The 27,510-nt window shown below is 38.2% G+C and overlaps 2 protein-coding genes across 2 annotated transcripts; both read left to right on the plus strand.

Moving 5' to 3' along the window:
- The first annotated feature begins 162 nt into the window (after window positions 1-162).
- LOC115922294 (acidic repeat-containing protein-like) lies at window positions 163-12,081 on the plus strand. Its single transcript, XM_030980921.1, has 10 exons — window positions 163-284; window positions 1,452-2,683; window positions 3,115-3,161; window positions 3,847-4,064; window positions 4,508-4,628; window positions 5,638-5,900; window positions 6,304-6,433; window positions 7,474-7,570; window positions 8,220-8,327; window positions 9,806-12,081. The coding sequence occupies exons 1-10, from the start codon at window positions 174-176 to the stop codon at window positions 10,056-10,058; spliced, it is 2,580 nt and encodes an 859-aa protein (XP_030836781.1). The 5' UTR covers window positions 163-173; the 3' UTR covers window positions 10,059-12,081.
- A 3,385-nt stretch (window positions 12,082-15,466) lies between these two features.
- Window positions 15,467-26,870, plus strand: LOC762694 (multiple epidermal growth factor-like domains protein 6). The gene is made up of 14 exons (XM_030980922.1): window positions 15,467-15,877; window positions 16,700-16,822; window positions 18,241-18,360; window positions 19,098-19,219; window positions 19,932-20,029; window positions 21,115-21,246; window positions 21,855-21,971; window positions 22,848-23,231; window positions 23,966-24,094; window positions 24,427-24,531; window positions 24,851-24,946; window positions 25,381-25,506; window positions 25,902-25,994; window positions 26,735-26,870. The coding sequence occupies exons 1-14, from the start codon at window positions 15,653-15,655 to the stop codon at window positions 26,848-26,850; spliced, it is 1,986 nt and encodes a 661-aa protein (XP_030836782.1). The 5' UTR covers window positions 15,467-15,652; the 3' UTR covers window positions 26,851-26,870.
- The last annotated feature ends 640 nt before the right edge of the window (window positions 26,871-27,510 follow it).

Genomic DNA, 27,510 nt, shown 5'->3' on the forward strand with positions numbered 1-27,510 from the left:
TTCTCTTATTATAGTAGTCAGACTTATTTTAAAAGTTTCATCATTCTGTACTCGTACTCGGCAACACCATAGGCGGGTTGATTTAAAAATAGAAGTGCCTGCTACAACTACAAGCTCCAATTGCGTTCATTTTAGGCTTTTTCTGCTCGAAGTTGCTATCGAATGCAGACAAAATGGGAGAAAATCCTGCTGGAAGTGACGACGATCTGAATACACTCTTTGACCGGGTTTCCAATAAACTCGGTTGGAAGTGTGACGCAAATTTTGACGAGTTATTTGAACAGGTAGGTAGGTACCGGGAGCGCAGGGTATGATAGCGGGTCGGGCTGCGGCTGCATGCCCCGGGGCCATGGGGGAGCTCAGCTTAGCTCCGTTTAGCTAGTTCGGAAGTCGGGTATGCAGGAGCTGGGGCCCGTTCCTAGAAACCGTCACAAGTCTAACTTCTTTACTATCCCATTGAAACGCTTGTTAATTCTATAACACACGTTTCAATGTGATAGTCAGGAAGTTAGACTTATGACGGTTTCTAGGAACTGAGGAACGGGCCCCAGGAGGACATATCGTTTGGTGGTGGAGATGATGATGATGATGGCGATGATGATGATAATGATGATGATGATGATGATGGTGGTGGTGGTGGTGGTGGTGGTGGTGGTGGTGATGATGATGATGATGATGATGATGATGATGATGATGATGATGGATGGTGGTGTTGATGTTGATGGTTTTGATAATGATAATTGATGATATTAAACGTAGATATTGATAACTTATAAAAATCTGGATCTACCGATAAGTGAAAATAGTAGACTACCTTCGGTAGGGGGACTAAGTCTAGAGTAGACCTTATAATAAAAGGCTTAAAAAGAGGCCATCATTTCTTCTTCCTTGTTAAATGCTACTTCTTACAACGAAGATTACGCACTGCAGTGTGGTGTGTGCTATGTCCAATATGTGTGTGTATCCAGTGTAGGCATCAATCCAGGTGCAATATATATATATATATATATATATATATATATATACATACAGTGATGTGCTGTTAAAAACGTGGACAGCGATGTGCTGCCATCAAATCCCCTCAAGATATGTTCAGAACTATATTGACAGATGCTGTTTGTTCACTGCTTAACATGTTGAATATTGATCTCACAACTTGGGCCTTGGACACAAACTTTCGGAGTAGCAGTTGAGAAAAAAATGTTTGTAGATATGTACTCTGTAGAAACTGTGAATTTATGGACAATGTAATCCAACGGGAAAAGTATTCTTCTCACTTCATTTTAAAAGGAGAGGGCATCATACATGTACATGTATGAAAAGCCTGTATTTGTGAAGTGAAGATAACTAGTGAAAATTATTTTGAGACTATAATAAACAAACATCCTGGACCCCGATATCTAAACAAATTATAATACATGTAATCAATTTCATTTCCATCTGAATTGCAGCTTTCCCAAAGCACAAAGAAAAAGAAGAGCAAACGAGTGACTGCCACAACTAAGAAAAAGAAGAAGAGCCAAACGACAACCAAAAAGAAAGCTCGAGACCCTTCAAATAAACAGAGCAAGCCTTCTGGGACACCACCATCCTCAAGCGGGTTAAGTGATCCAAGTCAGGATTCTTCATCCTCTAAAGCTGGCGTCAGGTATGGTATCTCCAGAAGTTTGAAGTTGGAGTTCCAGGCAGAAAAATCTTGCAGTGCCGACATTTCAGTTGCCCGCGAAGAGGAAGGCAAAACTGATGAAGTCTTGAGAGATACAGCTCCTGTTGGTTCTGCAGAAATCCACAGTGATTCAGTTGCTTTACCTAGCTTTCATGATGATGCTTGGAGGACTGGGTTTGAATGGGAGGAACATCCTTCACAGGATGAGCCTGAACATGCAGATGAGCCCTCTAGAGGGTCGGAAGGGGATAGGCAAGAGAAAACAGGACATTCCAGCGACTGCAGCGAGGATGAGACATTTAAAAATAAGGAAAATGAAGCTCAATCCATAAATGAAAGGACATCCAGCAGTGATGAAGATGTGATATCCAGTAACAGAAAACTTAGCGAAAGCTCTTACAAGGGTATCGGTACTTCTACAGGGGCAGCAGAGAAAGATTCTGAAGATGATGTTTCAAAAATCTTCACTGAAGACTTTACAGAGTCACCTCAACCTATGAAGTGGCTCATGTCCCCTCCTTCAAAGCCCAGCTCATCAGTGCCACTTCCACGTCAAACTTTGAACTCTGACAGCAACGATGATGAATCCAACATTGACTCTAACGATGACAATGACGATATTGGGGATATTTTTGGTGCTAACATTCCAAGTTTAACTGAAAGGTTGGCACGAAATCATCTCGAGAACAAGAGGAAGGACACTGCAAGCAGGAAGAACAGAAGGAGAAGTTGTGCTAACCCAAGAGCTGCTCCACTTGTATTGGACAATGAATGGATGGATGAAGAAAAAGAAGAACTAAGTGGGCAGGAGGATAAGGGTGATGATGAAATCCTTGGAGGGGAGACGAGGTTGGAGGCTGAAGACGATGGAGAAGAGAAAAGAAAAGCAAGTGACAGGGATGAGGAGGAGGTAGCTGAAGTTGGTGAAGTTTTCGAGGATCAAGATCGTGATCAAGTGTTACAGAAGAAAGACAGAGAGACCCTCCACACCAATGCAGAATCTTTTCGGAAAGCAAGGTATGATGATGTTGTCTCAATTTCCCTTTCCAAAGCAAATTCTAAGGAAATGAGTTCTTTTAAAATTTCACACAATATTAAGTAGTAAATTAGGGCTTCTTTCATAAAAGTTGTGATTTCATGCTAACCTTAAAGAAATCAAAGTAATATACAACTTGTCTTTCAGCAAATTATTTTTGTGTCTCTTCAATTTTTGTGTGATTTAAAAAAAAATTGCATTTGTTTGAATTATATATTTTAAAAATTCAGGATGGCCTAGGTCTAATGTCTACCAATTCCTTTCTTTTATATATGTATACCCTTTTCTTCATAAACTTTTTGTTGTTGATTGTCCCAAATCATTTGTTGTGGGTGACATTGTGCATGTTCAGCTTGACCTGTAAAATATATACCGGTATGTTTATACATTTTTCATTTATTTCATATGCCAGGACCAGACGTCAAGACTCTTCAAGCAGCGATGATGACTTTGAATCATGTGAGTAAAAAAAAAAAGGGAATCTTATTCCTGTAAAGATGTGATATTTTTTCTTCAAAAGCAACATGATTATGAAACCCCCACCAATTCACAATCATATTGCAGGAGAGGAGGGGGTGTGGAAAAGATTATTTACCATTTACCAATATTCTTATATTTAATTGCTCATTTTCCTTGTCACATGCATGTAGGTACACTGAAGTTGAATTTCTTGCAGTAATTTCTTTGCCCTGGAACATTTTGTGCTAGTCAGTCAAGAGTTGAGTTACAAAATATGTACCAGTATGTTATTTATGGTATTATTTTCATTACTTTCCCTTTGATTTCTAAGTTTAGGATATATGACAGAAATTCCAGCATAAATGTGGGCAAGTTTATAATAATAATAATAATAATAATATCATTCTTGTATAGCACATAACACATTACATAAGAATGTCATTATGCGCTTATACTTTTACGACAATACTCAGCAGGATCCATAAGTCAATATACCATAAGAAGATGAAACTAACGAATTGAATCATAGTTACCAGGATATTGGGATCTTTCATGCAAATACTCATGCATATCTTGTAACATCAGTAGACAGTGAATTGCCTTTGGTGCTATCTTATCTGACATCCTTTCTGTACAAGTCTAAACTTTAAAATCTGCTCCACCTTTGATCTTCAACCATGGCTAGTCCTGAAAGCTGTCAAGACACCCCAACATCCAAAGCAGCAGGGCGGACAATCGGACTCGGAGGAGGGCGTCTATGTGGTTGATGATGATGACGATGACTTCATCAATGACACGCCCCTCGATAGCAAGAGTGATGACGACAACGACAATGATGTCTTCTATCATAAGGTCATCAATCTGGATAATCCACTTACGAGTGGAAAGAAAACAACTAAGAAGGTACGCAGATGTTATGGTGGTATTTAAAAAAAAAAAAATACCTGTAGAGAAGAAAAATCTAAGAATTGAAGAGACAAAAATGGATAGACTTTCAGATGGGTCAGTACTCTTGAAGTATTAAAGTTGTATGGTCATGTTACATAATATGCAGATATTACTTGTATATGAATTTATACAAAATAATGACAACATAGTTCATACAACAGTCCCTTCTTTTGTAAGGAATTCCTTATTCCTTTCTCGTCAACTTTAAAGTTATGGTCTGTTATACATTACTAATTACACGTTAAAAAACACAGAAATTTGCCCTCCACTGGCAGGAGATAACAATGAATAACATAAGAATACATAACTGTGCACAAAACAAAAACATCAATTAGATTAATAAACAGTTGAATATACGCAATAAATGTACTCCCATATTTATCATTCCTAATCATTAGCATCCAACCGTGGGCAGTCGCTCTGGAAGCATCCTCAGCCAGCTTCTATCCTCAGATGACGATGAAGACGTCTTTGTGATACCAAATCACACACCCTCTGTCAGAAAACCAAGTTCAAAAGGTGAGAAATATCATGGTATTCGGAACGAACGTTTCTTTGTGGTGTTTTCAAGGCCTGTTTTCGGTATTATGAACACCTTTGATTTTAATCATACCTTGCTTCTCAGTTCTTGGCAATATGCATTTTTACTACCTTATATCAAATTTCATAGAAAACCTCTGTCATTTATTTGCAAAATTGGCAACCTGGACCACTTCAAAGCTTCACTCAAGACTCACATCTTCCTTCCGACATTTAAATGCTAACTTTATTGGAGGGGCTCGAGCCATACAAATGCTGTGAATCATCATCAAAGTGTCTGCCTCTCAAACCAAATATTGTGGTATCGATTCAAACTCAGGTGGATGACTAAAGCCTGAGTTGTGTGTTAACGTGCCCCTACCCTGTTTCATAGATGCAGGCTAGGTTACAGTGGAAAACACTCTCAGATAGGTCCTTAAATAGAGGCCCCATGTAGTGGACAGTTGCCACCTTTGCACATTAAGAACCCACTGCACTATTCATATAAGAGTAGGGGGAACCCCGGTGTAGTTGTCCACCTGCAACCCCAATCAGTTATACTGGGAGGAGAGACCCATAGGTTACAATGATTCAGTTCACTTTTAGCCTCCCAGGCACAGGTGATGCCAAATACTTAATAATAATAATAGTAGGTCTTAAAGCCTGTAAGGGTTAGTTCACAATTTTACATTTTGAAATATGTAATATACTTCACAGTTGTGTATCTTAAAACAGAGAGAGAGAGTGGGTATCCGTAGAATCTATGTTGTGTGCAGCTACTTTTTTGTTGTTTTCTCCCCTTGCCGTTTATTTACCTGTTAAAAGAAAAAGAACAAAGAAACTGTCGCAATTTCCTGCGCCCCCCACATTTCAACTAGCCTTTACTTGCTAGATTTGACTACATTTAGATAAATTGAATTTTGTTTTATATGCTTTTTTTACACCTGTATATGATGAAAGTACCTGTATGGATCTTTGATATTCTCTCTTTCTGCAATGTTTTCATCAGTATCCACTTCAACCACCTCATCAAAGAAAACCCCAGCCAAGCAGCGACGCCCGCTCCACCCTACCACTCTGCCCACCAACCGATGCTTCAGCACCCCCTCCCGCACCGAGCGACCCGCCCCGGTGTCGTTCCTTGCCTCTCTCTCCACCCCGGGGAAGGGAATGTCCACCAGGTCGAGGTACGTGAGCGACTTCAAGAGGAACAAGGACGAGCTCACTCAGAAACTCTTCAAGCTGTACAATGAAAGTGTCTTCGAGAACAAGGTAACATATTATGATGAAACAACTGCATATATTTACAATGTATAGTTTTGTCCCCAGATGTTTATTTCTAGAAATACAGTTCTTAAAATGTGACCTTTCTTTCACTTCATCTACATAACACATGTCATTCTGTACATTGTTTAGATTGTTGAGAAAGGTTATAACTTCTTTCTATTATTTATTTATCCTTACTTTACAAAACTAAAATAGTTGAAGAATTTGACCAGTACAAGTAATTTGTATCCTTGTTTAAATTTTACTGCATATTGAATAGCTTATTGGAACAGCATACATATACCTGCATCATTTAAAGACCTATGTAGCTTCAGGACCCCCAGCCATAAATATTCCTCTTTATATACAAATGATTACACATGTATTTTACCGCTCCATTTTTCCACAGCTACCATCTGATTTCAGCGTCACATGGAACAACAGGATGAGGAAGACCGCTGGATTCTGCTTCTACAAGAAGAGGCTTAGTGAGAGGACAGCTAGGATTGAGCTCTCAGTCAAGGTGTGTGACACGGCTGGTATGTAAACCTGTTATATCCCAGTCATACGGCCACACCCCAACTCCAAAATGACATAAAATTTACAACAAAATAATGGCTGCCGGTATTTGGGATGATATAATTTTCTGTTTGGTCTATTAACAGTGTGGTGTTGGTCTTGTAGGCCTGACTTAGGTATTACATTTTTTTAATCTTGGTGTGGTACAGTGAAATTGCAAGTTGCAATTTACTCATATCTATAGTATACAAATATACACTGTCTTGAGAGGTTCTGGTTAATCTATGGGCAAAAGGTGACTATTGGAGTCACATAGGCCCATAGTTATAACCAGTACCTCGAAAAGAAGACAGGGTATATTTGTTTTATATTCTGCATCAACAATTTGTTTAAATTAAAAAAACAAAATTATTAAAACAAGTTTTGAGATCACCTCCGACAATAGTTTTAACTGTGTCTCTCAGAGCAGTCAATATTTGTATTTACATCTTTCATGTTTTGGAGGGGGTGGGTAGAAATCCATCACACCAGAAAGGACTGGTTTTTTTTAGGCATTATTTTATTTTGGGTTGAGAACAAGTGAAAGACATGCCAATTTTTGTGCTATGCCAAAGTGGTATACTGGCAATTGCAGTCAAACCTGCTTTAGCAACCACATGTCAAAAAAGTCACATTTTTAATTTCCCTTGAAGAAGGTTTCTCATTGAAGCCTGTAATAAAGGAACCTGTACATAAAGACCACCTGCCTATAAAGACAGCTTTTCATGTTTCCCTTGAGCCTTCTTTATACACAAGTTTCACTGTACTTTGATTTTCACCTTTTTTTGTCAAGTATTCTCAGTGAGAAGTTGTTTTTTTTATCTAGGAATTTCTGCTGTACTTTTCATGTATCATTATATTTTGCGGTTAGAACGTTTCTGAAACACCCATGTTCCATATACTTCAAATTTCTTTGATGAACTTTCAATGTTTTTCTTGTTATTTTTGTAATTGGTGGAAACAATGGTAACCTTGTATGTATATTTATTTTGATGTATCATTTTGTTTTGGATCTATATAGAACGTCTGAGAGACACATTGGTTCATGAGCTTTGCCATGCTGCTGCCTGGCTGATTCATGGTGTTAGTGATGGTCATGGAAAGTACTGGAAATACTGGTAAGCTCTCCATTAATATCGTTTTTGTTATAACGTTTCTGATGTACCCTCAAAATTGAAATTAAGTTAGCATTTAATCATTTCATCTTTGGCATCCCAGATGGAATTTATTCCTCTTTTAATTTCATTATTTTGTATGCAAAATGTTATGTATTTTCAACTAGGTGTTTGAAGGGAAATTCAAATATCATTATGAAATTGAACAAATGATCTATACGCAACAAGATTCATTATATTAATTTTCTCTTCCCTACAATGTTTCTCTATCAGATGCATTCTCTTGATACTATTCTCTTTTGACCTAATCTACATTTCTCAGCTCCACTCTCCCTTTTCTTCCTTTCATCTCCTCTCCAACTTTCCCTCTTTATTTCTATCCCTATTTGCCATTGTATTTCTCTCTCCCCTTTCCCTTATCTCTCTTTTCCCTCTTTCTCTCTCCACATTCACTCTTTTACCTCTGACCTCCATCAATTATTTTGCAAAAAACAACCAATTTGTTTTCAGAGCATAACAAATGCTCACTCTGTATATCTATATCTATGTTTCCATTTATAGTATCTTGTGCTATATCTCATTGTAGCATTTATGAGGTCATGTTCATATATTCCTCTATTTTAAAACTTGTTTTCATCTTCTTACTTTGCAGGGCTGCCAAGTCCAATCTTGCCCACCCCGAGATCCCAGTCATCAAGCGATGTCACACCTATGAGATCACCACCAAGTTCAAGTACAAGTGTGTCCAGTGTGGGAACATGTAAGTGTCACACCAATATGTTGACCAATCAGTAGTGCTACATGTTTCAAGTTACAAGTTTATTTCTTTCACTTTATCAAAGATAACATAATTGAACATAATGAACAATGGTAATTATCATAACTAAACATACAATATAGAAAACATAATGTACATGATAACAGAGAATACAATCATATAAATCAATCAATAAAGTGGGGGATCTACTAAAAAGCAAGCTTGTATTATGTAGGTCCCGGTTCATAGGTTTATATATAAATTAAGGTATCTGAATTAACATATTTACAAAAGCATATGATTACACGAGGGTTATCTTTAAGTGACACATTTTACTAAACATCATAAACAATTGAAAAAAAGGGAAGAGTTCTGTGTTTGGTTTAGTGATCAAATGGATACAACTATACATGATTTGGGGACTTTCCTCATTCATTAAATGAAGATCACTGAATCACAGATTTGTGAGGCAGATCGAGGCTGCAGGTCAACGAGACCAAACAATTTTGATATCATCAAACCTTTCACAATGTGTAAAAATGTTCATGATGTTGGAGGTCCACACAACTAACAAATTTGGAATATTATGAGGTCATGGGCACATCACCTTAGCCATGCACTTCAAAGGGCCACAAAAGCCAACACATATTACCCAAAACCATGCTGCAGTGACATATAAGGGTTTGGTCACTTTTAGAAAATGCAATTGCAGACCATTTTGCAGGGGCATATTACTCTTGCCACCCCAACACGTCCAACACCATTGCGCGTTTCATAAAACTTGATATAGCAATTTGCAATAACTGTTATAAGCTACTGAAATCACAGCATTTGATTGGCTGAGAGCAAATTTGTCATAGATATTTAGCATTTATAATTGAACACAAGATTTATGAAATAGGGCCCAGACCAACAACAAACCAAACAAAAGAAGATATGTTCCAATTTGCCAAAATATAGTCAGTTTGGAGTTGGTTTGGTGTTGGACTGAGGTAATAACAAGTAAAAACTGCTGTGTGACCACTTGGAAATCAAGGCCTGAGACTCCTTGCAAGATCCATGGTTCAATAAATATAATAATAATTAGGATTTATATAGCAATTAATACAAAATATTGTCGCTAAGTGTTTTCACAGATATTAATACCCGGTCATCAGAACCATTTCACCCGCAATGTGCACCATCTCCACTTCCTGATGAGTATTCCTATAATATGGTCACCACGAGGGCAAATGGAAATTACTAACACAAAGGCTTTCATCGTCCTACCAGGTCCCCATTTCTTTACTGGGTTTGGAGTGGCAAATGTAAATCAACGCCTTGCCAAAGGACATTAGTGCCGTGACAGGGATAGAACCCACGACCTTTGCATTTTAAGTCAAATGCTTAAACCACTCGACTACGACACCTCTTGTACTGATTCATGTGATAACCCAGTAGCCTCACACTTATCTCTCAACTAACTCTCAACTCTCTTTCAGTATTGGTCGGCACTCCAAATCTGTGGACACCAAGAGGTTCTGCTGTGCCTACTGCAACGGGCGCCTGGAACTCCAGCCCACCTTGCGGAAGGACGGCACCCCGGCCAGGGCCCGGGGACCCAACCCCTTCGCCGCCTTCGTGAAGGAGAACTACGCCTCGGTGAAGAAGACCCACGGGGCTGCCAAACACGCTGAAGTGATGAGACTCCTCAGCCAGGAGTTTGGTTCTAAAACCAAGATCACAGATGCATGAAGATATTGCAACAAGTCTTGTTGAAAGACATAAATAAGAAGCATAGAGGTCATACAGGGGACTTTCTCCATTGGCTCTATGTATTTCACTAGTTCTGTAGCATTGGCATATCAGTATGGAAGCATAAAGTGCATCACTTTTTTCAGTTGGCCAAGAAGAAAAGATTACAATGTTTTGAAAGAAAAGGTAAAAGAAGTGGAGTTTTATTCCAATCAAAGAGCACAAAGCTCTTGAAAAAAAAGCATAATTTTTCATACTTTTAACAGATATATTCATTATTTTCAAGTAAAAGTATGTTTTGATATTCATAAATCATTGTTTGAAAGATATTATTCACCAAAACCGGCTGTTGCCAAGAAGGCTGAAAAGATAGTATTCTTTTTTTAACAGAAGAGATATATTATTTGGAAGAAAAAAAAGTGAATAGAGAGATAAAGATATTCTTCAAAGAGAAATTTTCATTTTGAAACTAATTTACATATATCACAATATGTGAGCCAAGTTCATATGTCATTAAACAATGGAAATGGGTAATCTAGTTGTTCAAAGTTTTGGTGAGAGAGAATTAAGTTTTTACTCTTAAATTATGTAATTCATTTTTAGCATGTTAGCATATTAAGATGATTTCTGAATTGATTTTATCAAAATGCTTTACTTCAAATTCATGCAAAGAATAATTTCCATTATCAACATTTTACCATTGTGTCAATTATGTGTAGTACAGTGCATTCATTTTGCCATTATTGTGCCAATTATGTATAGAGCCTTGCAATTTGATGTATGTATCTCTTTTTGTTTGCTAATCCAAATCTTTGCAGTATTATGTGTACAAGGAAATAGAAATGTGGGTTTGGTAGCATGTATTAAAAAAAAAGTCAATGCATAATTATGTGGTGAATGAGATTTTGTAAATATTGTCCATTGACCTTTGTATGTACATGCACTTGTACTATTAAATTTAGGAATGTATGCCTGAACAAACATTTCCCTCTCAATATCGGAGCTTTGAAAATATTAAGAATGTGTTCCGTACACTGTTTAACAAGATGAAATTATCATTCTAAAACCCAATTGCAATCCTTAACCCCAAAAAAGGATCACACTTATGACTCACGTAAGTCAGTGCTTGTCGTAGAGTAATAAATAAAAAATGATTGTTATGGTAATCATCATGTTTGTGATTTGCATTGTTTAGAATTATGATAAATGATCTAGTAATTACCCGACCAGGATAGACGTCATAAAGAATAGTATCTAGGACTTTGTCAATGAAGCTGTTTTTGAGCTGTAATCAGTGAAACCTTAAATGCAAATTGATTGATTATCTTAAAAAGGTACTTTTGTCAGGTTTTTATTTAAACAGGTATATCATGGAAAGAAATGTTGTTTTTACAGTATTTGTATTTGTAATCTACAATAATGACTGTCATCAAATTTGATAATTATGATACATTCTCTTGTGCCAGTTGCTCTGCTATCAGCATCTTACACAATTGGACCAAACACTGTATCTAACCCAAACCCTAACCTAAAACCCAATTGAAAACCTAACCCTAACCTAAAACTGAATTACAACCCTAACCCTGACCCTAACCCTATATTTCTCTAACGAATAAAGCCTGGAGTAATTGTTGCTGAAGCCTAGGTTGGTATGCTGGTTTAAAAACCCAGACTTCATACATTACCCCAGGTAGTTGTACAATATCATATTACTTTGTATTTACATTTTGAATGCAATTTCGTATACATACTCATTACTGGGCCCTGTCTTGTAAAGAGTTGATATTAATCACAACTATGAACATAAGAGAAAAGGAGACTGTAAATTTGCGATTGATTAGAGGACTTTTTTTTAAATAACTCTTTCTAAGACAGGGCCCAGATCTACCACTCGTTTACCTCAGGAAAGAAAAATGACTTGATCTGCCCAGTGATTTTTAAACACAAACTTGTATATACATGTATGCCTGTGTGAGTAGGAGTGGTGTTGTGCAATGTTTTTGATAATAAAGTGCACAGCACAATAATGTTTCATTTGAACTTGTCTATTTTTCGGTCTTATACACAGGATGAGTGAAATTGTGTTTTGTTTAAATTTGTATACAGTCAAACCTGCCTTAGCGGCCACCTCATGCTGCCACCTGTGTATGGTGGTAATGAGCTTTGTCTTCCTCGAGAAATAAATGTGTGTTGAGATAGGTCTAGATAGGCCACCTGCCTACAGTGGCCACTTTTCGGTTTCCCTTGGGTGATCTTAATAAACGGGTTTCGCTGTATTTCATTTTTTTTTTTAGATACGTGGAATGAGTGACACAATTGATAAAAGAAATTTCACCTATTTTAAAAATGCTATTTCATAACTTTACAGTACATTTGTTTGAACATGAAGATTGCCAAATAAACACAAACGCCTTGTGCATCAATCCTTAAAAATAAAATACATGGCAAAAAATGAAAAACATGGCAAAAAAGATTAAAGAAGAAACGTAAGAGTCAGGCTAAACACCTTTTTTATTCAACCAGACTGAACGATTTTCCTTATTGCTGGCAACTTTCCAATATGTTTTACAGCTCAGTCTGAAAATAATAGACTTATGCTCCATTGTCATTTCGTTTCCATATAAATCTACTATGAAGAAGAAAGAAAAAAATGCTATTTAGTACCTTCCGGGTAAATTCCCCGGTGGATACTGTCATGCAAGGGGAATTTACCCCTAAAATATTAATTTTGCTTTGGAAGCAGAAAAATAAATATGAAAATTAGATTTGAAAAAAACAAACAAACATAGTTGGACCGGGATGGAGGAGGTAGGCAGCATGTGCCCCTGCAAAAGCCAGTCTTACATAACTTGAGTAAAAAAAAACAAAAAAACTGAGGAACATATCCCTTATAACCCCCCCCCCCCCAGCAGCAACAATTTAAGGAAATTTGATGACCTTTAAATATTGTTGTTGCAAAAAAAAAAATCAATGTCACAGTTTTTCCGGCCTATCCCCCCCCCCCACCCCTCCCCGCCCAAAGTATAATGGATTCATCACTGAGTGAACGAATAGTTCTAATTCAGGTTTTCCATGTGTAGTTTTATTGACTGGATGGACATAAGCGAATAGTAGAACATGAACAAATAATAGGTAAGGAATGGGAGGGGGGGGGGCACAGTATCCTCAATTTTTCAAGCACGCCCTAAAGTGCCCCCTTTTACTTCAGATAAGTGCCCCTTTTTATTTTTAATATGTGCCCGTTCTACTTTCCTTTAAGTGCCTCTTACCACCTATGACACTTGCCCCTATTCAAATATGACAGGTGCCCATTTTACTTTAACGAGGGTCCTTTTCTTTTGTAATAAGTGCACCAGTTCCCCTTCTGAAAAGTACCCCTTTTCAACTTTGATGAGTGCTACTTCTCACCTCTGATAATTGCCTCCTTTTATTTTGACATGTGCCCCTTTATCTTTCAAATAAGTTCCATCTTTTCCTTCTGGTAAATGTCCCTTTTCTTTTCTAATAAGAGACACTTCCCCTTTTCATAAATGCCTATTCTGACAACTCTGATATATTCCTCTATTAAAATCTCATAGGTGGCCCGTTTTCTTCGACAAGTGCCTACTATCCTTTGTAATAAGTGCCCCTTTCCATTTTGAAAAGTGCCCCTGTTAATCTCAGGTGAGTGCCCCGTTTCAGGTACATGAAGTGACCCTTACAATCTCTGATAAGTGCCCCTTCATCTCTTATAATTGCCTTTTTTTCAAATCTGAGACGTATTCCTTATATTTTGACAAGTGCCTCTTTTCCTTTGCATGCCCCTTTTTCATTCTTATTAGTGCCCCTGTTCTTCTCAGATGAGTGCCCTTATTCAAATTCGAGAGGGAGCCCCTTTAAGTCTGGAACAAGTTACCCTAATCATTTCTGATAAGTGCCCCTTTTATATAGACACCTGCCCTTTATCCTTTCTAATTAGTGCAATTTTCTTATGATACTTGCCCCTTTTCCTTTGTAACAACTGCCCCTTTTTCCGTTCTCATAAATGCCTTTTTTCATCTCTGGTGAGTATGCCTTATCAGGTGCCTCATTTTCACCTCCGATCGACAAATCCCCTTTTTACTTTGACATGGACTCTTTTTCTTTTCTAATAAGTGTCCTTTTCCTTTTGGATACGTGCCCCCCCCCCATTAATTTTACCATAATAATTGTGTGCTCCAAATTTAAAGCGACTAAGATCAACATTTTCTTTAATTTCACCCAAAGCTCGCTCGCATTTCAAGTTGATATAATTATGTTTCTTATTAAAGATCTTTTCAGTCTTTCATGATTAGATTGTTCTTAAAATCCCATTAGGATTGTTCTTTCCTCTTTATAAGATGTAATTTTTCGCACTGAGACCTCAAAAATCTTTAAAATTGTGCATACTCGCTCGCGCAAATTATTATTCAGACCATCACTCCCAACTGCAAAGTATGATGCCTAAGCAGTATCTTGGGCCATGTAGAGAGAGAAATAAAGTTGAAATCATCCCTGATAATGTAATCATAACCTTTGGTGTATACCAATGTCTAACAAATATGAGATTTCCCTTTGTAGGTGCCTTTTTCCGGAAAGTGCCCTTTTTTGTTTGTGCACCCCCTCACTTTGAAAGGCGCTCCGCCGCCCCTGTGCCAGGATGTGTAATTTTTATAACATAGAACCTCGAAAGCTGACAATCCCTCCTCATTTCATGCGAAAGTGGGCACAATTATCTGCTCCACTATACGCCGCAGTCACACTGGCGATTCTTTTCAGCAAAACACAATGATCTGATTGTTTCGTCACATGATGATGTATAGTCTGTTCTTTTTGCGCCAAAAAGTGGACATGAGTGGCCGCGATCTGGTAATCTTGGAGAAAAATCCCCCGGATGATGTAACAAATCGTTCAAATTATTATATGGACCTGCACTTTCATATCACATTCCAGAGTTGAGGTCATCAAACTTTTGTAATTTGTCAAGATTCCTATGTTTAATGACCTATGTTTCCAAAACATGGACAAAACCGCTTTGCAACTTTGTTTTCTCTTTAGACATTGTTGCTCGCTCGACTCATCTGCACTTAACTTTGAAAATTTCAATAGTGAGAGCATTTAAAGCCAGTTTCGTTGCTATTTCAGAAGATCGAATAGCATGCTCTCCAGCAACCTTATATTATAAAAGAGGCAGCTCATTTATAAATAAACTTGTTCTATTCACAAGTTGGTTGTAATGACCCTAGATATTCCTTAGCGCTTCGCCTGACAAAGCTACAAGTCTATTTTAAAGACTTGTCGTTGAACGAGATGTGAGCATTGTTCTACCCACGATAAAGAAATAAAGAATGTAAGGTATCTGCTAGCATGTTAATCGTAGCTCATTATTAAATTGATCAGTTTAGCTCCGACTTCGGAAGGCTCAACATCCAGATGTAGACGCGGGAGTTAACATTAGTGATTTGTTTCTTATTTCTTAGTTTGTTCCATTATTTCTCTTTTCTTTGATTTTTGGCTACTCTCCCTGTGGTGTAGTAGGCCTATATAATTTTCCACACAAGTCGGAAACGTGAAAGTTTTAAAACGAAAGATCGATCATGGCGTCATATATTTTGGCGGGAAAACCCCCATTATTTTGTTGTCTGCTGCTTCTGATAGCGGCGCCACCGCGCACGGGGGCCTTGCATAGCAACGAGCACGGGTACGGGGACACCGCAGCCGGAGAGTCGGAGCTACCCCAGGAAGAAATCGACGAGCTGCTGGCGAGACACAACGAAGGTCGTGCAGAAGTTGAGCCGACTGCCGCCAATATGAACAAAGTGGTGAGTAGGGGCGATCATCTTTATATGAGAACATTTACGAGCAATCACAAAATATATTACATTTTGTGTATTTGTAGACATGTGGGTATTTTCAAATTAAAATCATGGTGCATCTCTTCAAAGTCTCCGAATCAATCTAACAAAATAAATAAATGGATGAACCATCTTCTTCTTCAGGTTACATCTGCCTCCTTCAGAACATAATTTAACATTGTGCCCTATGAATGACTGTTTATATATATATATATATATGCAATGACTGATAATGGAAATGATAATAATTGCATTAATGGGAAAGGGAAATGAAGGGTGAACAAAAAATAAAGAAAGTTCTGTATTTGATTCCCACGTCTTTCATTTGCTTTTTTATTTGGAATTTCGGATATAAGGCATTAAGGGAGGGTGGGAAGTTATGGGGTGTTGCACCTCGCATTCAAGACCTCCCTCCCCGCATGTTCAAGAACTTTAGGCTGACTTTTCAGCAATTTTGATCCATCCATCACCGTTTTAAATATTTTTTCCGACACCCCTGAAGAGTTTTAAAATCGCAGTTCCCTGGAAGAATCCTCGATCGATGAACAGGCTTAGACCTACAACATCGTGTATTAAAGTAAGTAAGTAAGTAAAGTAATAAAAATATGGAATAGGCCTATGTTCGTTTGAAATATTTATCTATGTTTGACTCTGATTAACGATAAATATGCATAATATCTCATTGCTTATCTATATGCTTTGACTGCAATATTAAACATTCAATGTTGACTTTACTAAATTGTCGATCCCATTTTTTAATTACCCCTGAACTCTCATTTTATCCGCCAGCGTTGGAACCATGAACTGTACGTGGCGGCCAAAGAAAAGGTAGAGACCTGTTCATACGTCATAGATATACCGGCAGAGACGGGACACTACGGGAGAGTTGTTCAGTTTACTGGAATCTCACGGGTATGTATGAAACGAAATCATCAAAGATATTAAAAGGGCAAATCCAGCCTGTCAGGAAAATGATAGAAACATGTCGGGGAAAGTTTTTTAATCGAAATCTGATAAAAAAATAAAAACGTTATGAATTGTTGAAATTGTGTCAGTGTTGCCTTTTGTGTTTCACCGATTCCAACTTCAAATATTAAAAACTGTCCTACTTTTATTCGGATATTGATCAAACCTTCACTAATTTTCTTGATATCAGACTTTCCCTTTAAAGCCCCTCTGAACTAGTTTGGCCAGGAGGGATTAGGCCTCCCTGCATGGTCACTGACAGCTGGTTATCTCATCAAATCAGCTCTCAATTAACATACGAAAAAGGGACCATGGGGACCAATGGTCACCGACTAGGCATTGTTTGCTATATAGAGGGCGCAAGTACCTTTAAGTAGTGCAGTGAGGATTTAAGTTGATTTTGATAGAATTAGGAAAATGAGCGGAACATGTCAGGAAAAGTTTTTAGATCAAAATCTGATAAAAAAAAATAAGAACGTTATAAATTGTTGAAGTTGTGTCAGTGTTGCCAATTTATGTTTCACTGGTTCCAACTTCAATTGTTCAAACATTCCTTTTTTTAAATCAGATATTGCTTAAAGTTTCATTATTTTTCTTAATATCAGACTTCCCCATTACATAAACTAAGGTATGGGCATTATTTCGCCAAACCCACATCGATTTCCACTGAATCGCAGTAACAAAATTAACTTGCTTCCGTGAGAGGTGGGCGAGCTTTATGTACCTTTTCCATAATTTCGTGACAGGATGTCAAAGTCAAGTAAGAGCGACTTTATCATTAGCTGCAGTTAGCAATTTGTTAGGATGCTTTCTTTCCACCGTACTACCCGACACTTACAAATTATAAAAATATAGACTTATGAAAATAGAATTGAAATGATTCGAATATTCCTTTTTTCAGTTGCAAGTTTTGCAAGTCAAATGTTAATATCCTGTACACACAGAAGCAACAGACGCGGTTCTACAAGAATATTTTCTGACAGAAAATCAATTTTCCAGTTTCAAAATGTTGCTACGCAGTGAGCAAACAGCAGTGAAATAATTATCACTGAAAAAAATGAGGATATGGATATCCGATTTTAAATTTCCCTTATTTTTCTTTTTTGAATGAGTAATGCAAGTATTTTTTTAAATTTTTGTATAGTGAAAGCGTAATTTTGTCATAAAATGTAAGAATCACAAATAGACTACTTTGCTCCCCGAGTTTTATCTGTTTTTAGAAATTGCCAAAATATAAGTATCTGGCGGGGGGGGGGGGGGTGGTGCTGCCCCTACCCTCTCCCCCACCCTCGCGAATCTTACGAATAAGTGCTAATTAATGTTTCTGAACTACTCTTAAAATTACTGATTTTGTTATTTTACAGCGACCTACTTTTGATTTGGCGGATGCAGTAGATACGTGGATGTACTTGGGTAAAGACAGCTACAATTACGAACAGGACACATGTAGCAGAGACGACATCTTTTGTCAAATGTATAAACTGGTAAGATTATTGACAAATTTCTTTTGACGATTCGATGAATTGCAGATCTTTATTTATTCATTTGTTGATCTGTTTTTTTCTTCTTCTTATGCATTATACTATGTGAATGAAATAACCAAAGTTATTTCATGGGTCTAATTTTGCGAACTAAAGAATTTGGAAAGTTTTAAGAAATTTGCAATATTGAAGGGATCTTAAAATTGGAATAAGTGGTGATTCAGTCATTAGAAGGGCAGTTCTATATGGCGGGGCGGTCCCGTATTAATTCTTAGGGCCGCAGTGAAGTGGCGATTCCTTATTTCTTCGACCAGGGGATGAGGATCTAAAAATTGTGACGAGCAGCAACAGCAAAAACCACAACAAACAACAACAAAACATCACCGCTCCCGCTACCACTACCACGATCAACAAAACGGCAAAAGCTTCACCACCACCAACGCCAGCAGCAACAATGATAAACAAGAGTTTTTCACATTTCCCGGAACTTTAACCCCTAACAAAATATATGACAATTATGAGGAGGAATGGAAGACGTGTTGATCATAAGCCGTAAGTCTGCCACCAACTGCCCCCCCCCCCCCAAAAAAGGAGCTACATTGACCCCATACCCCCTCTAACGCCACTCCGACCTCTATGCATTTATATCATATGATAAACATGAAACAATATGAAAATCAATTTGCCAATAAACAATCGTTAATTTCCTCCTTTTAATCTGGATTTTCTCTTTTTTATAGTTTACCTGGGCACCGATGGAGATCATAGGTTGTGCACACATTCTATGTACCACACTCGAGGATACATACACAGGTCGTACCCTTCTAAACACCTACTATTGGAAGTGCAACTACTATCCTGTGTAAGTTTCTAGTCTTATCGGTACCCACATTTTAAGAAATGGTATAGAAGATCTGAGTGCATCTGAAACTTCTATAGTTTCAGATTCTATACATTTAAAGCCATGTCAGACGGAGTGCGGGATGCAGCCCAAGCATTTTTAAAGGTACCAATACTCTGGCCCCCTCCATCTAATTTTCGGATAATGAGGTGCTCTATTTGTAGTATATTAAATCTAGTCCAGCAAAATTATTTGTATGGCAAATTTACATCATTAGAGTGCCATTTGTATTGTTTGTTTCGCTCGCTTGCTAATCTCGAAAATGGAAAGTTCATATTCTGGCAAGCGACATCAGTCTAGCCCCCTCCCCTGCTTCCGCTTGCCCCCTTGACTTATGCTTATGCATACATCCATAGCGGAAATATGTGGATGGACAGCCAACCACATGGTAGGGGTGAAAGTTTGGAAGATATTTCAGTAGTGTATCGAAACCATTATATTCGTGTGGATAACATTATAATCACAACTGAGAAAGAAAAGAAAATTATATGTATAAATTCTGAGAAAGAACATGCCCGCAGTTCAAGGACTGAGAAATAACGTAGCAACGGTTTATTCCAAACCTTATAAACATGTTGATTTATAAACAGAAACAATGGAAATAAACATCCTTTTTTCTGTCTCAATTTGATTTTAAACGTTTCTACACCTCTTTTCTTTCTGGTGGTTTCAGCGGTGACTTGGATGATTCCAACCCCTACACGGTCGGTACTCCGTGCCTCGATTGCCCTGACAATACTGGCTGGTGTAACAGTGAATACGACATGTGCGGTAAAATGACCCTTTTACCATAGTTTTCGTTATTATAGCAAAAGCGGAAAGTATATCGTCACCTCACCGTTATAAGGACGTTGTAGCCATTGACAGTACATTTTGGTGGTATCCTTTATTTCAGAAAGCCGACGATATACAGGAACGAAATTTCTCTGTTGATGATAAGTCATTAAAAAATGAAGAGACATAGCATCGTTTTAAATCCAGCTGTGTTTGGCGATATGCATATTCTTCAGGTTTCCTAGTGTAGCAGTCATAATGAATGATGTACACATTGCTCTTTAATATGCACTCATAATGTCAGGATCGGATCTTAGATTGTCCGAAGGATGATAGGGGATGTGGGGCCTCTCGACTTCAAGGGAAGGGGGGGGGGGGGGGTTTATAATCGGGCCCAAAATTTCGCAACGTATTCGGCTTTATTATTTTGCTCCCGAAAATTTGAAAATCGCGCCGGCCGAAAAGTCGCTCAGTGGGGGGGGGGGGGGGGGGGGGGGGGGGAATGTCACCTTTTTTATGTCAGCCATTGGCATAATTTTTTCTTTTTTTTTTCTTTAAAAAAAAAAAATAAATAAATAAATCAAAAGGGTAGGGGGGGGGGGGGTTTCCACAAAAAAATACATAAAACATACACATTAAAAAAACTCAAGGGGGGGGGGGGGAGGGGAGGCATCTTTTCTTACCTATACAATTTTCAAAGTTCTTATTTCCATGCTATTTATTCTCAATAAAGAGGGTCGTGGCCCTGTCAGCTCATTTATCCTGATTAAGGTGTCATAATTATGGAAGGGCAGAAAATGTGATTTTCTCTTTGAAATTCAGATACCGTCCACCAAATTACTTTTTAGTACCCTTTCTTCAAATTGATTTTAATCACTCATGCGTCATTATGAGTTGCATCAAATGAAAAAGGAGGATCTAAGCTAAGCTTTAAAAATATATATCACTCATCAAGTATTATTGTGATTTAGTTATGATAAAACATCGATATTTCTCGGTTTCGTTTTTTCTGGGACGCACTGTATATACTGTTTCATTAATATAAATGTCGGGTAATCATTTCATATTTTGTTTTGTCGCAGATCCCGAATGTAGCTCTAGCGATGATTCTTGTGACTGCCTTTACATTGATACGTGTAGTGGTGTATATGACTATGACTCGGAGGCTTGTTCGTGTACCTGTAACCATGCCCAGTGCCAGGATGACCAGTTTGGTAAGTCACCAGGGGGCCGTTTTCACGAAACCGTCATAAGTCTAACTTCTAGGACATCCCATTGAAACGTGTGTTAATTAATTAATTAATTAACACGCGTATGTACAGGATGTCCATGAACTTAGACTTATGACAGTTTCGAGAAACTGTCCCCAGGGCACCGTTTTCACGAATCTATCATAAGTATAAAGTTCGCCGACATCCCTTTGAAAGTGTGCATTAATATCGACACACCTTTCAAATGGGATGATAATATATTTAAAAAAAATCTTCTGTACCGCATTTTAGGACCGTCGAGGGGGGGGGGGGGGGGAAGGCAGGGGACACCTCTATCTCCTTGTCTATTTGTCCTCCTTTCTTTTCCCCTCTCATTTTGTTAGGCACCTTACAGCCTACCATATAATGACTTAGACGTAGCTGTTCAGAAAAACATTTGTCCGTGTTTTTGTTGTTGCTCATGCTTAGAAAAAAATGCAGGCATTATACCTAACAGAAACAGATCACGAACAACAATTTTGTTTGTATTTTAAGTAACTAGTTGATGATCTTTGTTCCATGAAAATGCTCCACAAGTAAGAGTAATTATTATTCTGTTCCCTTTTCATCAGTGTGCATCTTGAAGTGCGGCAACCCTGCTTGGGCTGTAGTTAATAACGACGCAGGAATATGTTTCTGTAATTGCCCGGCGGGCTACGAGGCAAATGATGCTGAAGATGAATGCAATGGTAAGAGTTGTTGACTTTGTGTTGTTCTGTTCCCTATTTCTACTGTTCCATTTTCTTATTTATAATCGTTCTCTTCATTTTCTCCTCACTTATTTCGTCGATCATACCTTATATTTGGTCATCTTCATTTCTCTCTTAGTTAATTCTAACTTTTGATTTTTTTCTTCTTCTTCTCCTGTATTTCTCTGTCTCTGTCTGTCTGTCTCTCTCTCTCTCTCTCTCTCTTCTCATCTTCTCTTCTCTCCCCTCTCGCGCTCTCTCGGTCTCTGTCACTCTCTCTCCTTCTCATTCTTTCTCTCTCTACCTCTCTCTCTGTCCTTCCGTCTCTCTGTCTCTTTCTCTCTCTCCCCCTTATTCTTTGTCTTATTAGTCATTCGCCTTCTCATATCATGTTCTCCCGTTGAATCTTCTTTTCCTACATAATATTATCATCATTCATTTCTCCCTCCTTCTCATCTCTCTTCCTGTTTCTTTCCAATCATTTGTATTTATATGAGGTAATTGCGGTAGTTTCGCTTAAATTTGTTCATTCATTGTAAATCGTAATTTTACTGAAACGTTTTCACGGTTGAATGTGATGAATATTATATGGAGTTTACAAAATGCTCTTCAGCGCAAACAAAGTATGAAGTTCAGTGTCAGTTATATGCAATTATATTTCTATCAACTCACTTTTGCCTAACTAAATTCTATTTTAAATTTTAAATTGTAACTTGTTCATTGTTCTCTCTAAAAAAAGGCATCGGGTATATATTATAAAGTTTTTAAAATTGATCAAAAGCGAGATTTTCTATGATGTAAGCATTATTGATACAAAGTTTTATTAAATCTCAGCTTACCAAGAGATTACATATTCCTCATTATTTTCGTTAATAGATATCGACGAATGCCTCCGCGATCCGACTCAATGCGAGCACAACTGCGATAACACCGAAGGCTCCTACGAGTGCAGCTGTCTGCACGGCTTCGAACTGGACGTCGATGGCCACAGCTGCACGCCCTCCTTCATGATCGGCCGTCACGACCCCAACCTCATCCGACAGGCCTCGTCCACGGTAGCTCCTTCGACTGCCGAGGAAACAACTGAGGAAATGACAGTGACGTCGGAGGAGATGTCGACGACGGATGAGACGACTACGCAGGTCGAAACGACGACGGAATGCATGGTGTATGACTGTAGCGCTCAAGGGACCTACGATCCTGTTGACTGTACCTGTATATGCGATGCCGGATATTTCTTCAACAAAGTAACATGCGAAGGTAAGTATGACCAATGAGCTTAGACCTCCTTGGTTAATAGTACATGGAATACATCATTAATGTATGTTTTACCCCCTTATTATGCATGCCTATCGTACTATATTTGGTTGGTCCTTTTTAATTAGGTCGTTCTTTGGGGACCAATATCATCGGAGCGTCGTTTGTATTGGCTTACATTTTGATTAAGGTGAGGGGGTGGACCAAAGTTGCCGACAATTTAGCTGAAAATCTTCCAACAAGGTAGTTTGTTGGTAGCTTGGCTCAAGCCGGGGAAATAAAAGCCTGGACTACAAGCCCTCAGGGAGAACATTATATAAGACTGATGAGACTACCCCGGGTAAGACATTATTGTTATTATTATAAGTGTTAATTAACAGGCCCGGTCGTACCAATGCGACCGACATCCATGACATCAGACCGGCAACACATCGAGAAAAATAATATTCCCAACGGCCAAGAATCGATTGGATTGGAGTCAATTTTGTGGTTTTGACGAATGGGTTGTTAGGATCATAAAATTTCGCCATTTGCTGACTGGCTACGGAAATTCAAAGATTGCAGTAAGAACATTTAATGGGCGTTGTTAGGTGGGGGGGGGGGGTCAATCTACCTAACCGCTTCCCAAGATTGTCACGTAACTTTGAAACCAGATTTAATCACATTTTAAGATGCCGTATGGATATATTTTATTATGAATTCCATCCTTTGCTTCTTTCTTTATCCATGGTATCCAGATATCAACGAGTGTGAGACGATTGAAACGGGATGTGACAGGTGCCTGAACCTCCCCGGTGACTTCAGATGTACTTCATGTTTTGCAGGCTCGTTTTTACATCAAGCAACAGGACGATGCGAAGACGATGGTGGGGCACGTCTTTGTACTATTCTTTTTTTAATAGGAACACGATTTACTCTGTGCTTTTTTTTATACACCTCTCTTTCATTTTTTTCCTTCTCATTGTCTCTCGTTCGTCCTCTCCTCCTCTCTATCTCTTTATCCCCATATCCCCTTCTAGATGTTTGTATCCGTCCCTCTATTGCACCCTCCCTCTCTCATAATCTCTTCCTAGAGTGTTTTTTTTTTTTTACATGATTAACATAATCGTTTGTTCGTTGTCGCTTATGTTTTCCGACAATAAATCGTGTATTTCGAACTTTATAATGTTAATAAAAATACGTTTTGTTTTCATACTAGTTTGCAACATGCAAGAAGGGATGCATTGCAGCGATAATGGATTCCTAGACGAAGATATATGCGAGTGTGTCTGCTTCTCTGGCTACAAAGGAACACTATGCGAAAGTAAGAAAAACAAATTATTTGTTAGGGGGTATATCAGGGGCATAGATAGAGAATTGCAAAACATGTGTAGTGGGGAAAAAAGGGAAAATAGAAAAAGACAGAGCGAAAGAAAAATAGGAAGAAGAGAAATAAAAGGATATTGGTTGAAGTCGTAATATTATTTAGTACTTGATTGATTAAAAAAAAAAAATCTATTTCTTTATTTAGTATTTATTTATTGATTAATTCATTTACTTAATCATTGACTTATTTGTTATTTATTTGATTATTTATTGATCGATTGATTGATTTATTTCTGATGCATTCTGCTTGCTGTCAGGTACATGTGCAGTGACCGAGTCGAGTTGTTGGTCTTTATATGATCCCGTACCACCTACCGACCCGAGTCAGTGTGTGGTGTACTGCCCGGAGTGTGGTAAGTATACACACTATTAAATCAAGGTTAAAATGTGCACCATTACCTTTACAACATCTTTAAGGTACACATTATACGATACATCCTTGTCAGAGAACCTGGGCCGGTATTCAATCGGATAATTGATAAGATAATCTAAAAATGATGGACGTTTATGAACAATTTGAGAGACTCAGGGGGGGGGGGGGCGTTGTCTAACTTTGTTCATAATGCAAATTGCACCCGTATTGGCGCACCATGAAATAATTTAAACTTTGAGGAAGTGATTCTGCTCTACCGTTTTGGGGTTACGAATTTGAACTTTTTAATTTTGAGTGTAAATATTCGTAGCATAACATTATAGGCTACCATAATTATGGTAAACTAGAGAAGAAGTGCGAATGTATAATTGGATGATAAGTCAGAATGAAATTTCTTAATCCTCCCCTTTTCAGAATGCGAAGGTTACCAACCATGCCACCACAGTGGTATTCTTGCCAGAGCTTCAGGGTTCGAATTCGTCAAGAATGGTATCTGTCGCTGCTACTGTCCTTTGCCTTGGAGCGGAGATCTGTGTGACGGTAAGCACTCTTGCCAACAACTGCACCCATGTAACAGTCATTTTTCCATTCTCTGTACCCCTTTCATTTTCTTTTGATACCACTTCTAAATGAGCCAAACACTTTGGCAGGCGAGATTCCTGAAATCATCCCCCTGGGAAATTTTAAGTCACAAGACCCCCTCCCTCACCCCTTTGGATAATCCTGAGCCCACCAAGGCATGCATTTACTGCAATTTAAGACATGCTGAAGACCCCTTGTTCCAAAGTCTTAAAGGTTCTTTAATTATATTAAAAAAGATTGCCTTGAAAGTGACCAGGAGAGGAGAGTGCATGGCGGATAGCCCCCCCCCCCCAATCCCTGGATACGCCTTTGCGATTAGTAAATATCTTTCATTTATTCTTATTTACACACAGAGTGCAACCTGACATGTGAGAATGGTGGTACCCTCAACCCTGTAGATTGCTCCTGTTCTTGTGGCAGTAACTGGTATGGCATCGATTGCTCAAGTAAGTTTTACGTTTCAGCAAAATATCAGTCATAACATTTTCTGAAAGTAAACATAACCTTGTCGTTTGGAAAACAAACAAATTTCGCGACAATATGGTAAAGGACAGAATATAATGCTAGTTATAGGTGCATCTGTTGTGTTTAATTAAAACGCACAAGATCAGGGGTGTAATAAAACACGTTGGCTTCTTTAAAGTGTCCCTCACTTCCGTTCCATTATTACAGGTTAGCGAACTGTTTTACATATCAATTGCAAAACAGATATAAATACAGATGAGAGACAGACAGCTATAGAGACAAAGATAGAGGCAGAATGAGAGAGAGAGAGATAGAGAGATAGAGAGAGAGATTGAGAGGGAGAAATGGAGAAACCATATAAGGAAAAGGAATGATTACTTGAGGCTTTCAAATGAGTAGGTGAATATTAAAGTTGATCTGGTACAGTAGAAAATCGGCCATCGCAGCCCCTTTATTGAACATTGAGTATCATAGACAATGCTTCCTAGCAATAATTGGTCAAACGTCCCACCCCAGGCTTCAGAAAGTCATGGGTCCAGGGAGTAAAAAAAAAAGTTTGTATGTGTGCATATCAGCTGGGAGGCGGGAAAACAACAATTGTTTAGATGTTGATGATGGCACCCCACAGAGAAAATGTTAGGATAACACCTCTTATTATTTTGTTGCGTTATGTTTTGTGTTATTATATATTTTTGTTTTTATTTGTTTGTATTTATCTTAGAACCATGTAACCAAACTTCACGACTGTGCACAACCCGAACCCTGAGTCTATGCGGGGACGTACCAATCATCGATGAACACTGCCCAGTCATGTGCGGCATCTGTCTCGGAAAATAGTCGTGAGATGGTCGCGTGAGCGCCAACGATTCGTGAATGTGAACTACTACTCGGGATCCCCAGCCTTTTCTTCGCTATCTCCTCTGACATGTTTTAATTGAAATTAAAAATCTGAAATGTGATTGGTCGCAAGGACTTTCACGAAAATAACTCAAGGAAATGAACTCAACGAGATACCATATGTATTGTCCATAAAAGTAATTGTCGAGTTACGTAATATGTCAGTGTAATAATTGCACATTTCAATAGGATTTTTAAGAGGCTTTTGAAATTGATTACGGTTGATTCTCGAAAGTCTCTACGATCTTGTGGACTGTTTTCCTTTACTGTTGATTGCTAGCCCTGCTCTGAATAGTCTCAATCAAGGGAACCTCAAATGCTTGTTCAGATATGGCGGGGTGAACTGCCGCAAAAAACAAAAATCATAAATGTTAACCGTATATTACAATTTGCGTCATCCTAAAGAGAAAAAATACCGCCGGGGATTTGCAGTATCATATCTGAACGAGCCTCGTATGCTGAAATCACTTTGACGTTTCTAATAATTTGCCTTTCCTTGGTTCATTTTGATATGATTAGATACATGAGATATTTTCTATATGAATTCTGGTCAAACCAGTAGAACCCATTTTAGTAATTGCAACTAAGCTCATCTTATTT

Source organism: Strongylocentrotus purpuratus, unplaced genomic scaffold, assembly GCF_000002235.5.
Source record: "Strongylocentrotus purpuratus isolate Spur 01 unplaced genomic scaffold, Spur_5.0 spur5_scaffold_11, whole genome shotgun sequence".
Taxonomy (NCBI): Eukaryota; Metazoa; Echinodermata; class Echinoidea; order Camarodonta; family Strongylocentrotidae; genus Strongylocentrotus; species Strongylocentrotus purpuratus.

Bases quoted from the DNA above. Each gene is read 5' to 3' on its own strand.
- LOC762694 (XM_030980922.1), top strand. From the start codon at position 15,653: ATGGCGTCATATATTTTGGCGGGAAAACCCCCATTATTTTGTTGTCTG. The intron at 24,947-25,380 runs GTAAGTATACAC...TCCCCTTTTCAG, and splicing joins GGTGTACTGCCCGGAGTGTG to AATGCGAAGGTTACCAACCA. The intron at 25,507-25,901 runs GTAAGCACTCTT...ATTTACACACAG, and splicing joins GAGCGGAGATCTGTGTGACG to AGTGCAACCTGACATGTGAG.
- LOC115922294 (XM_030980921.1), top strand. From the start codon at position 174: ATGGGAGAAAATCCTGCTGGAAGTGACGACGATCTGAATACACTCTTT. The intron at 5,901-6,303 runs GTAACATATTAT...ATTTTTCCACAG, and splicing joins AAAGTGTCTTCGAGAACAAG to CTACCATCTGATTTCAGCGT. The intron at 8,328-9,805 runs GTAAGTGTCACA...ACTCTCTTTCAG, and splicing joins TGTGTCCAGTGTGGGAACAT to TATTGGTCGGCACTCCAAAT.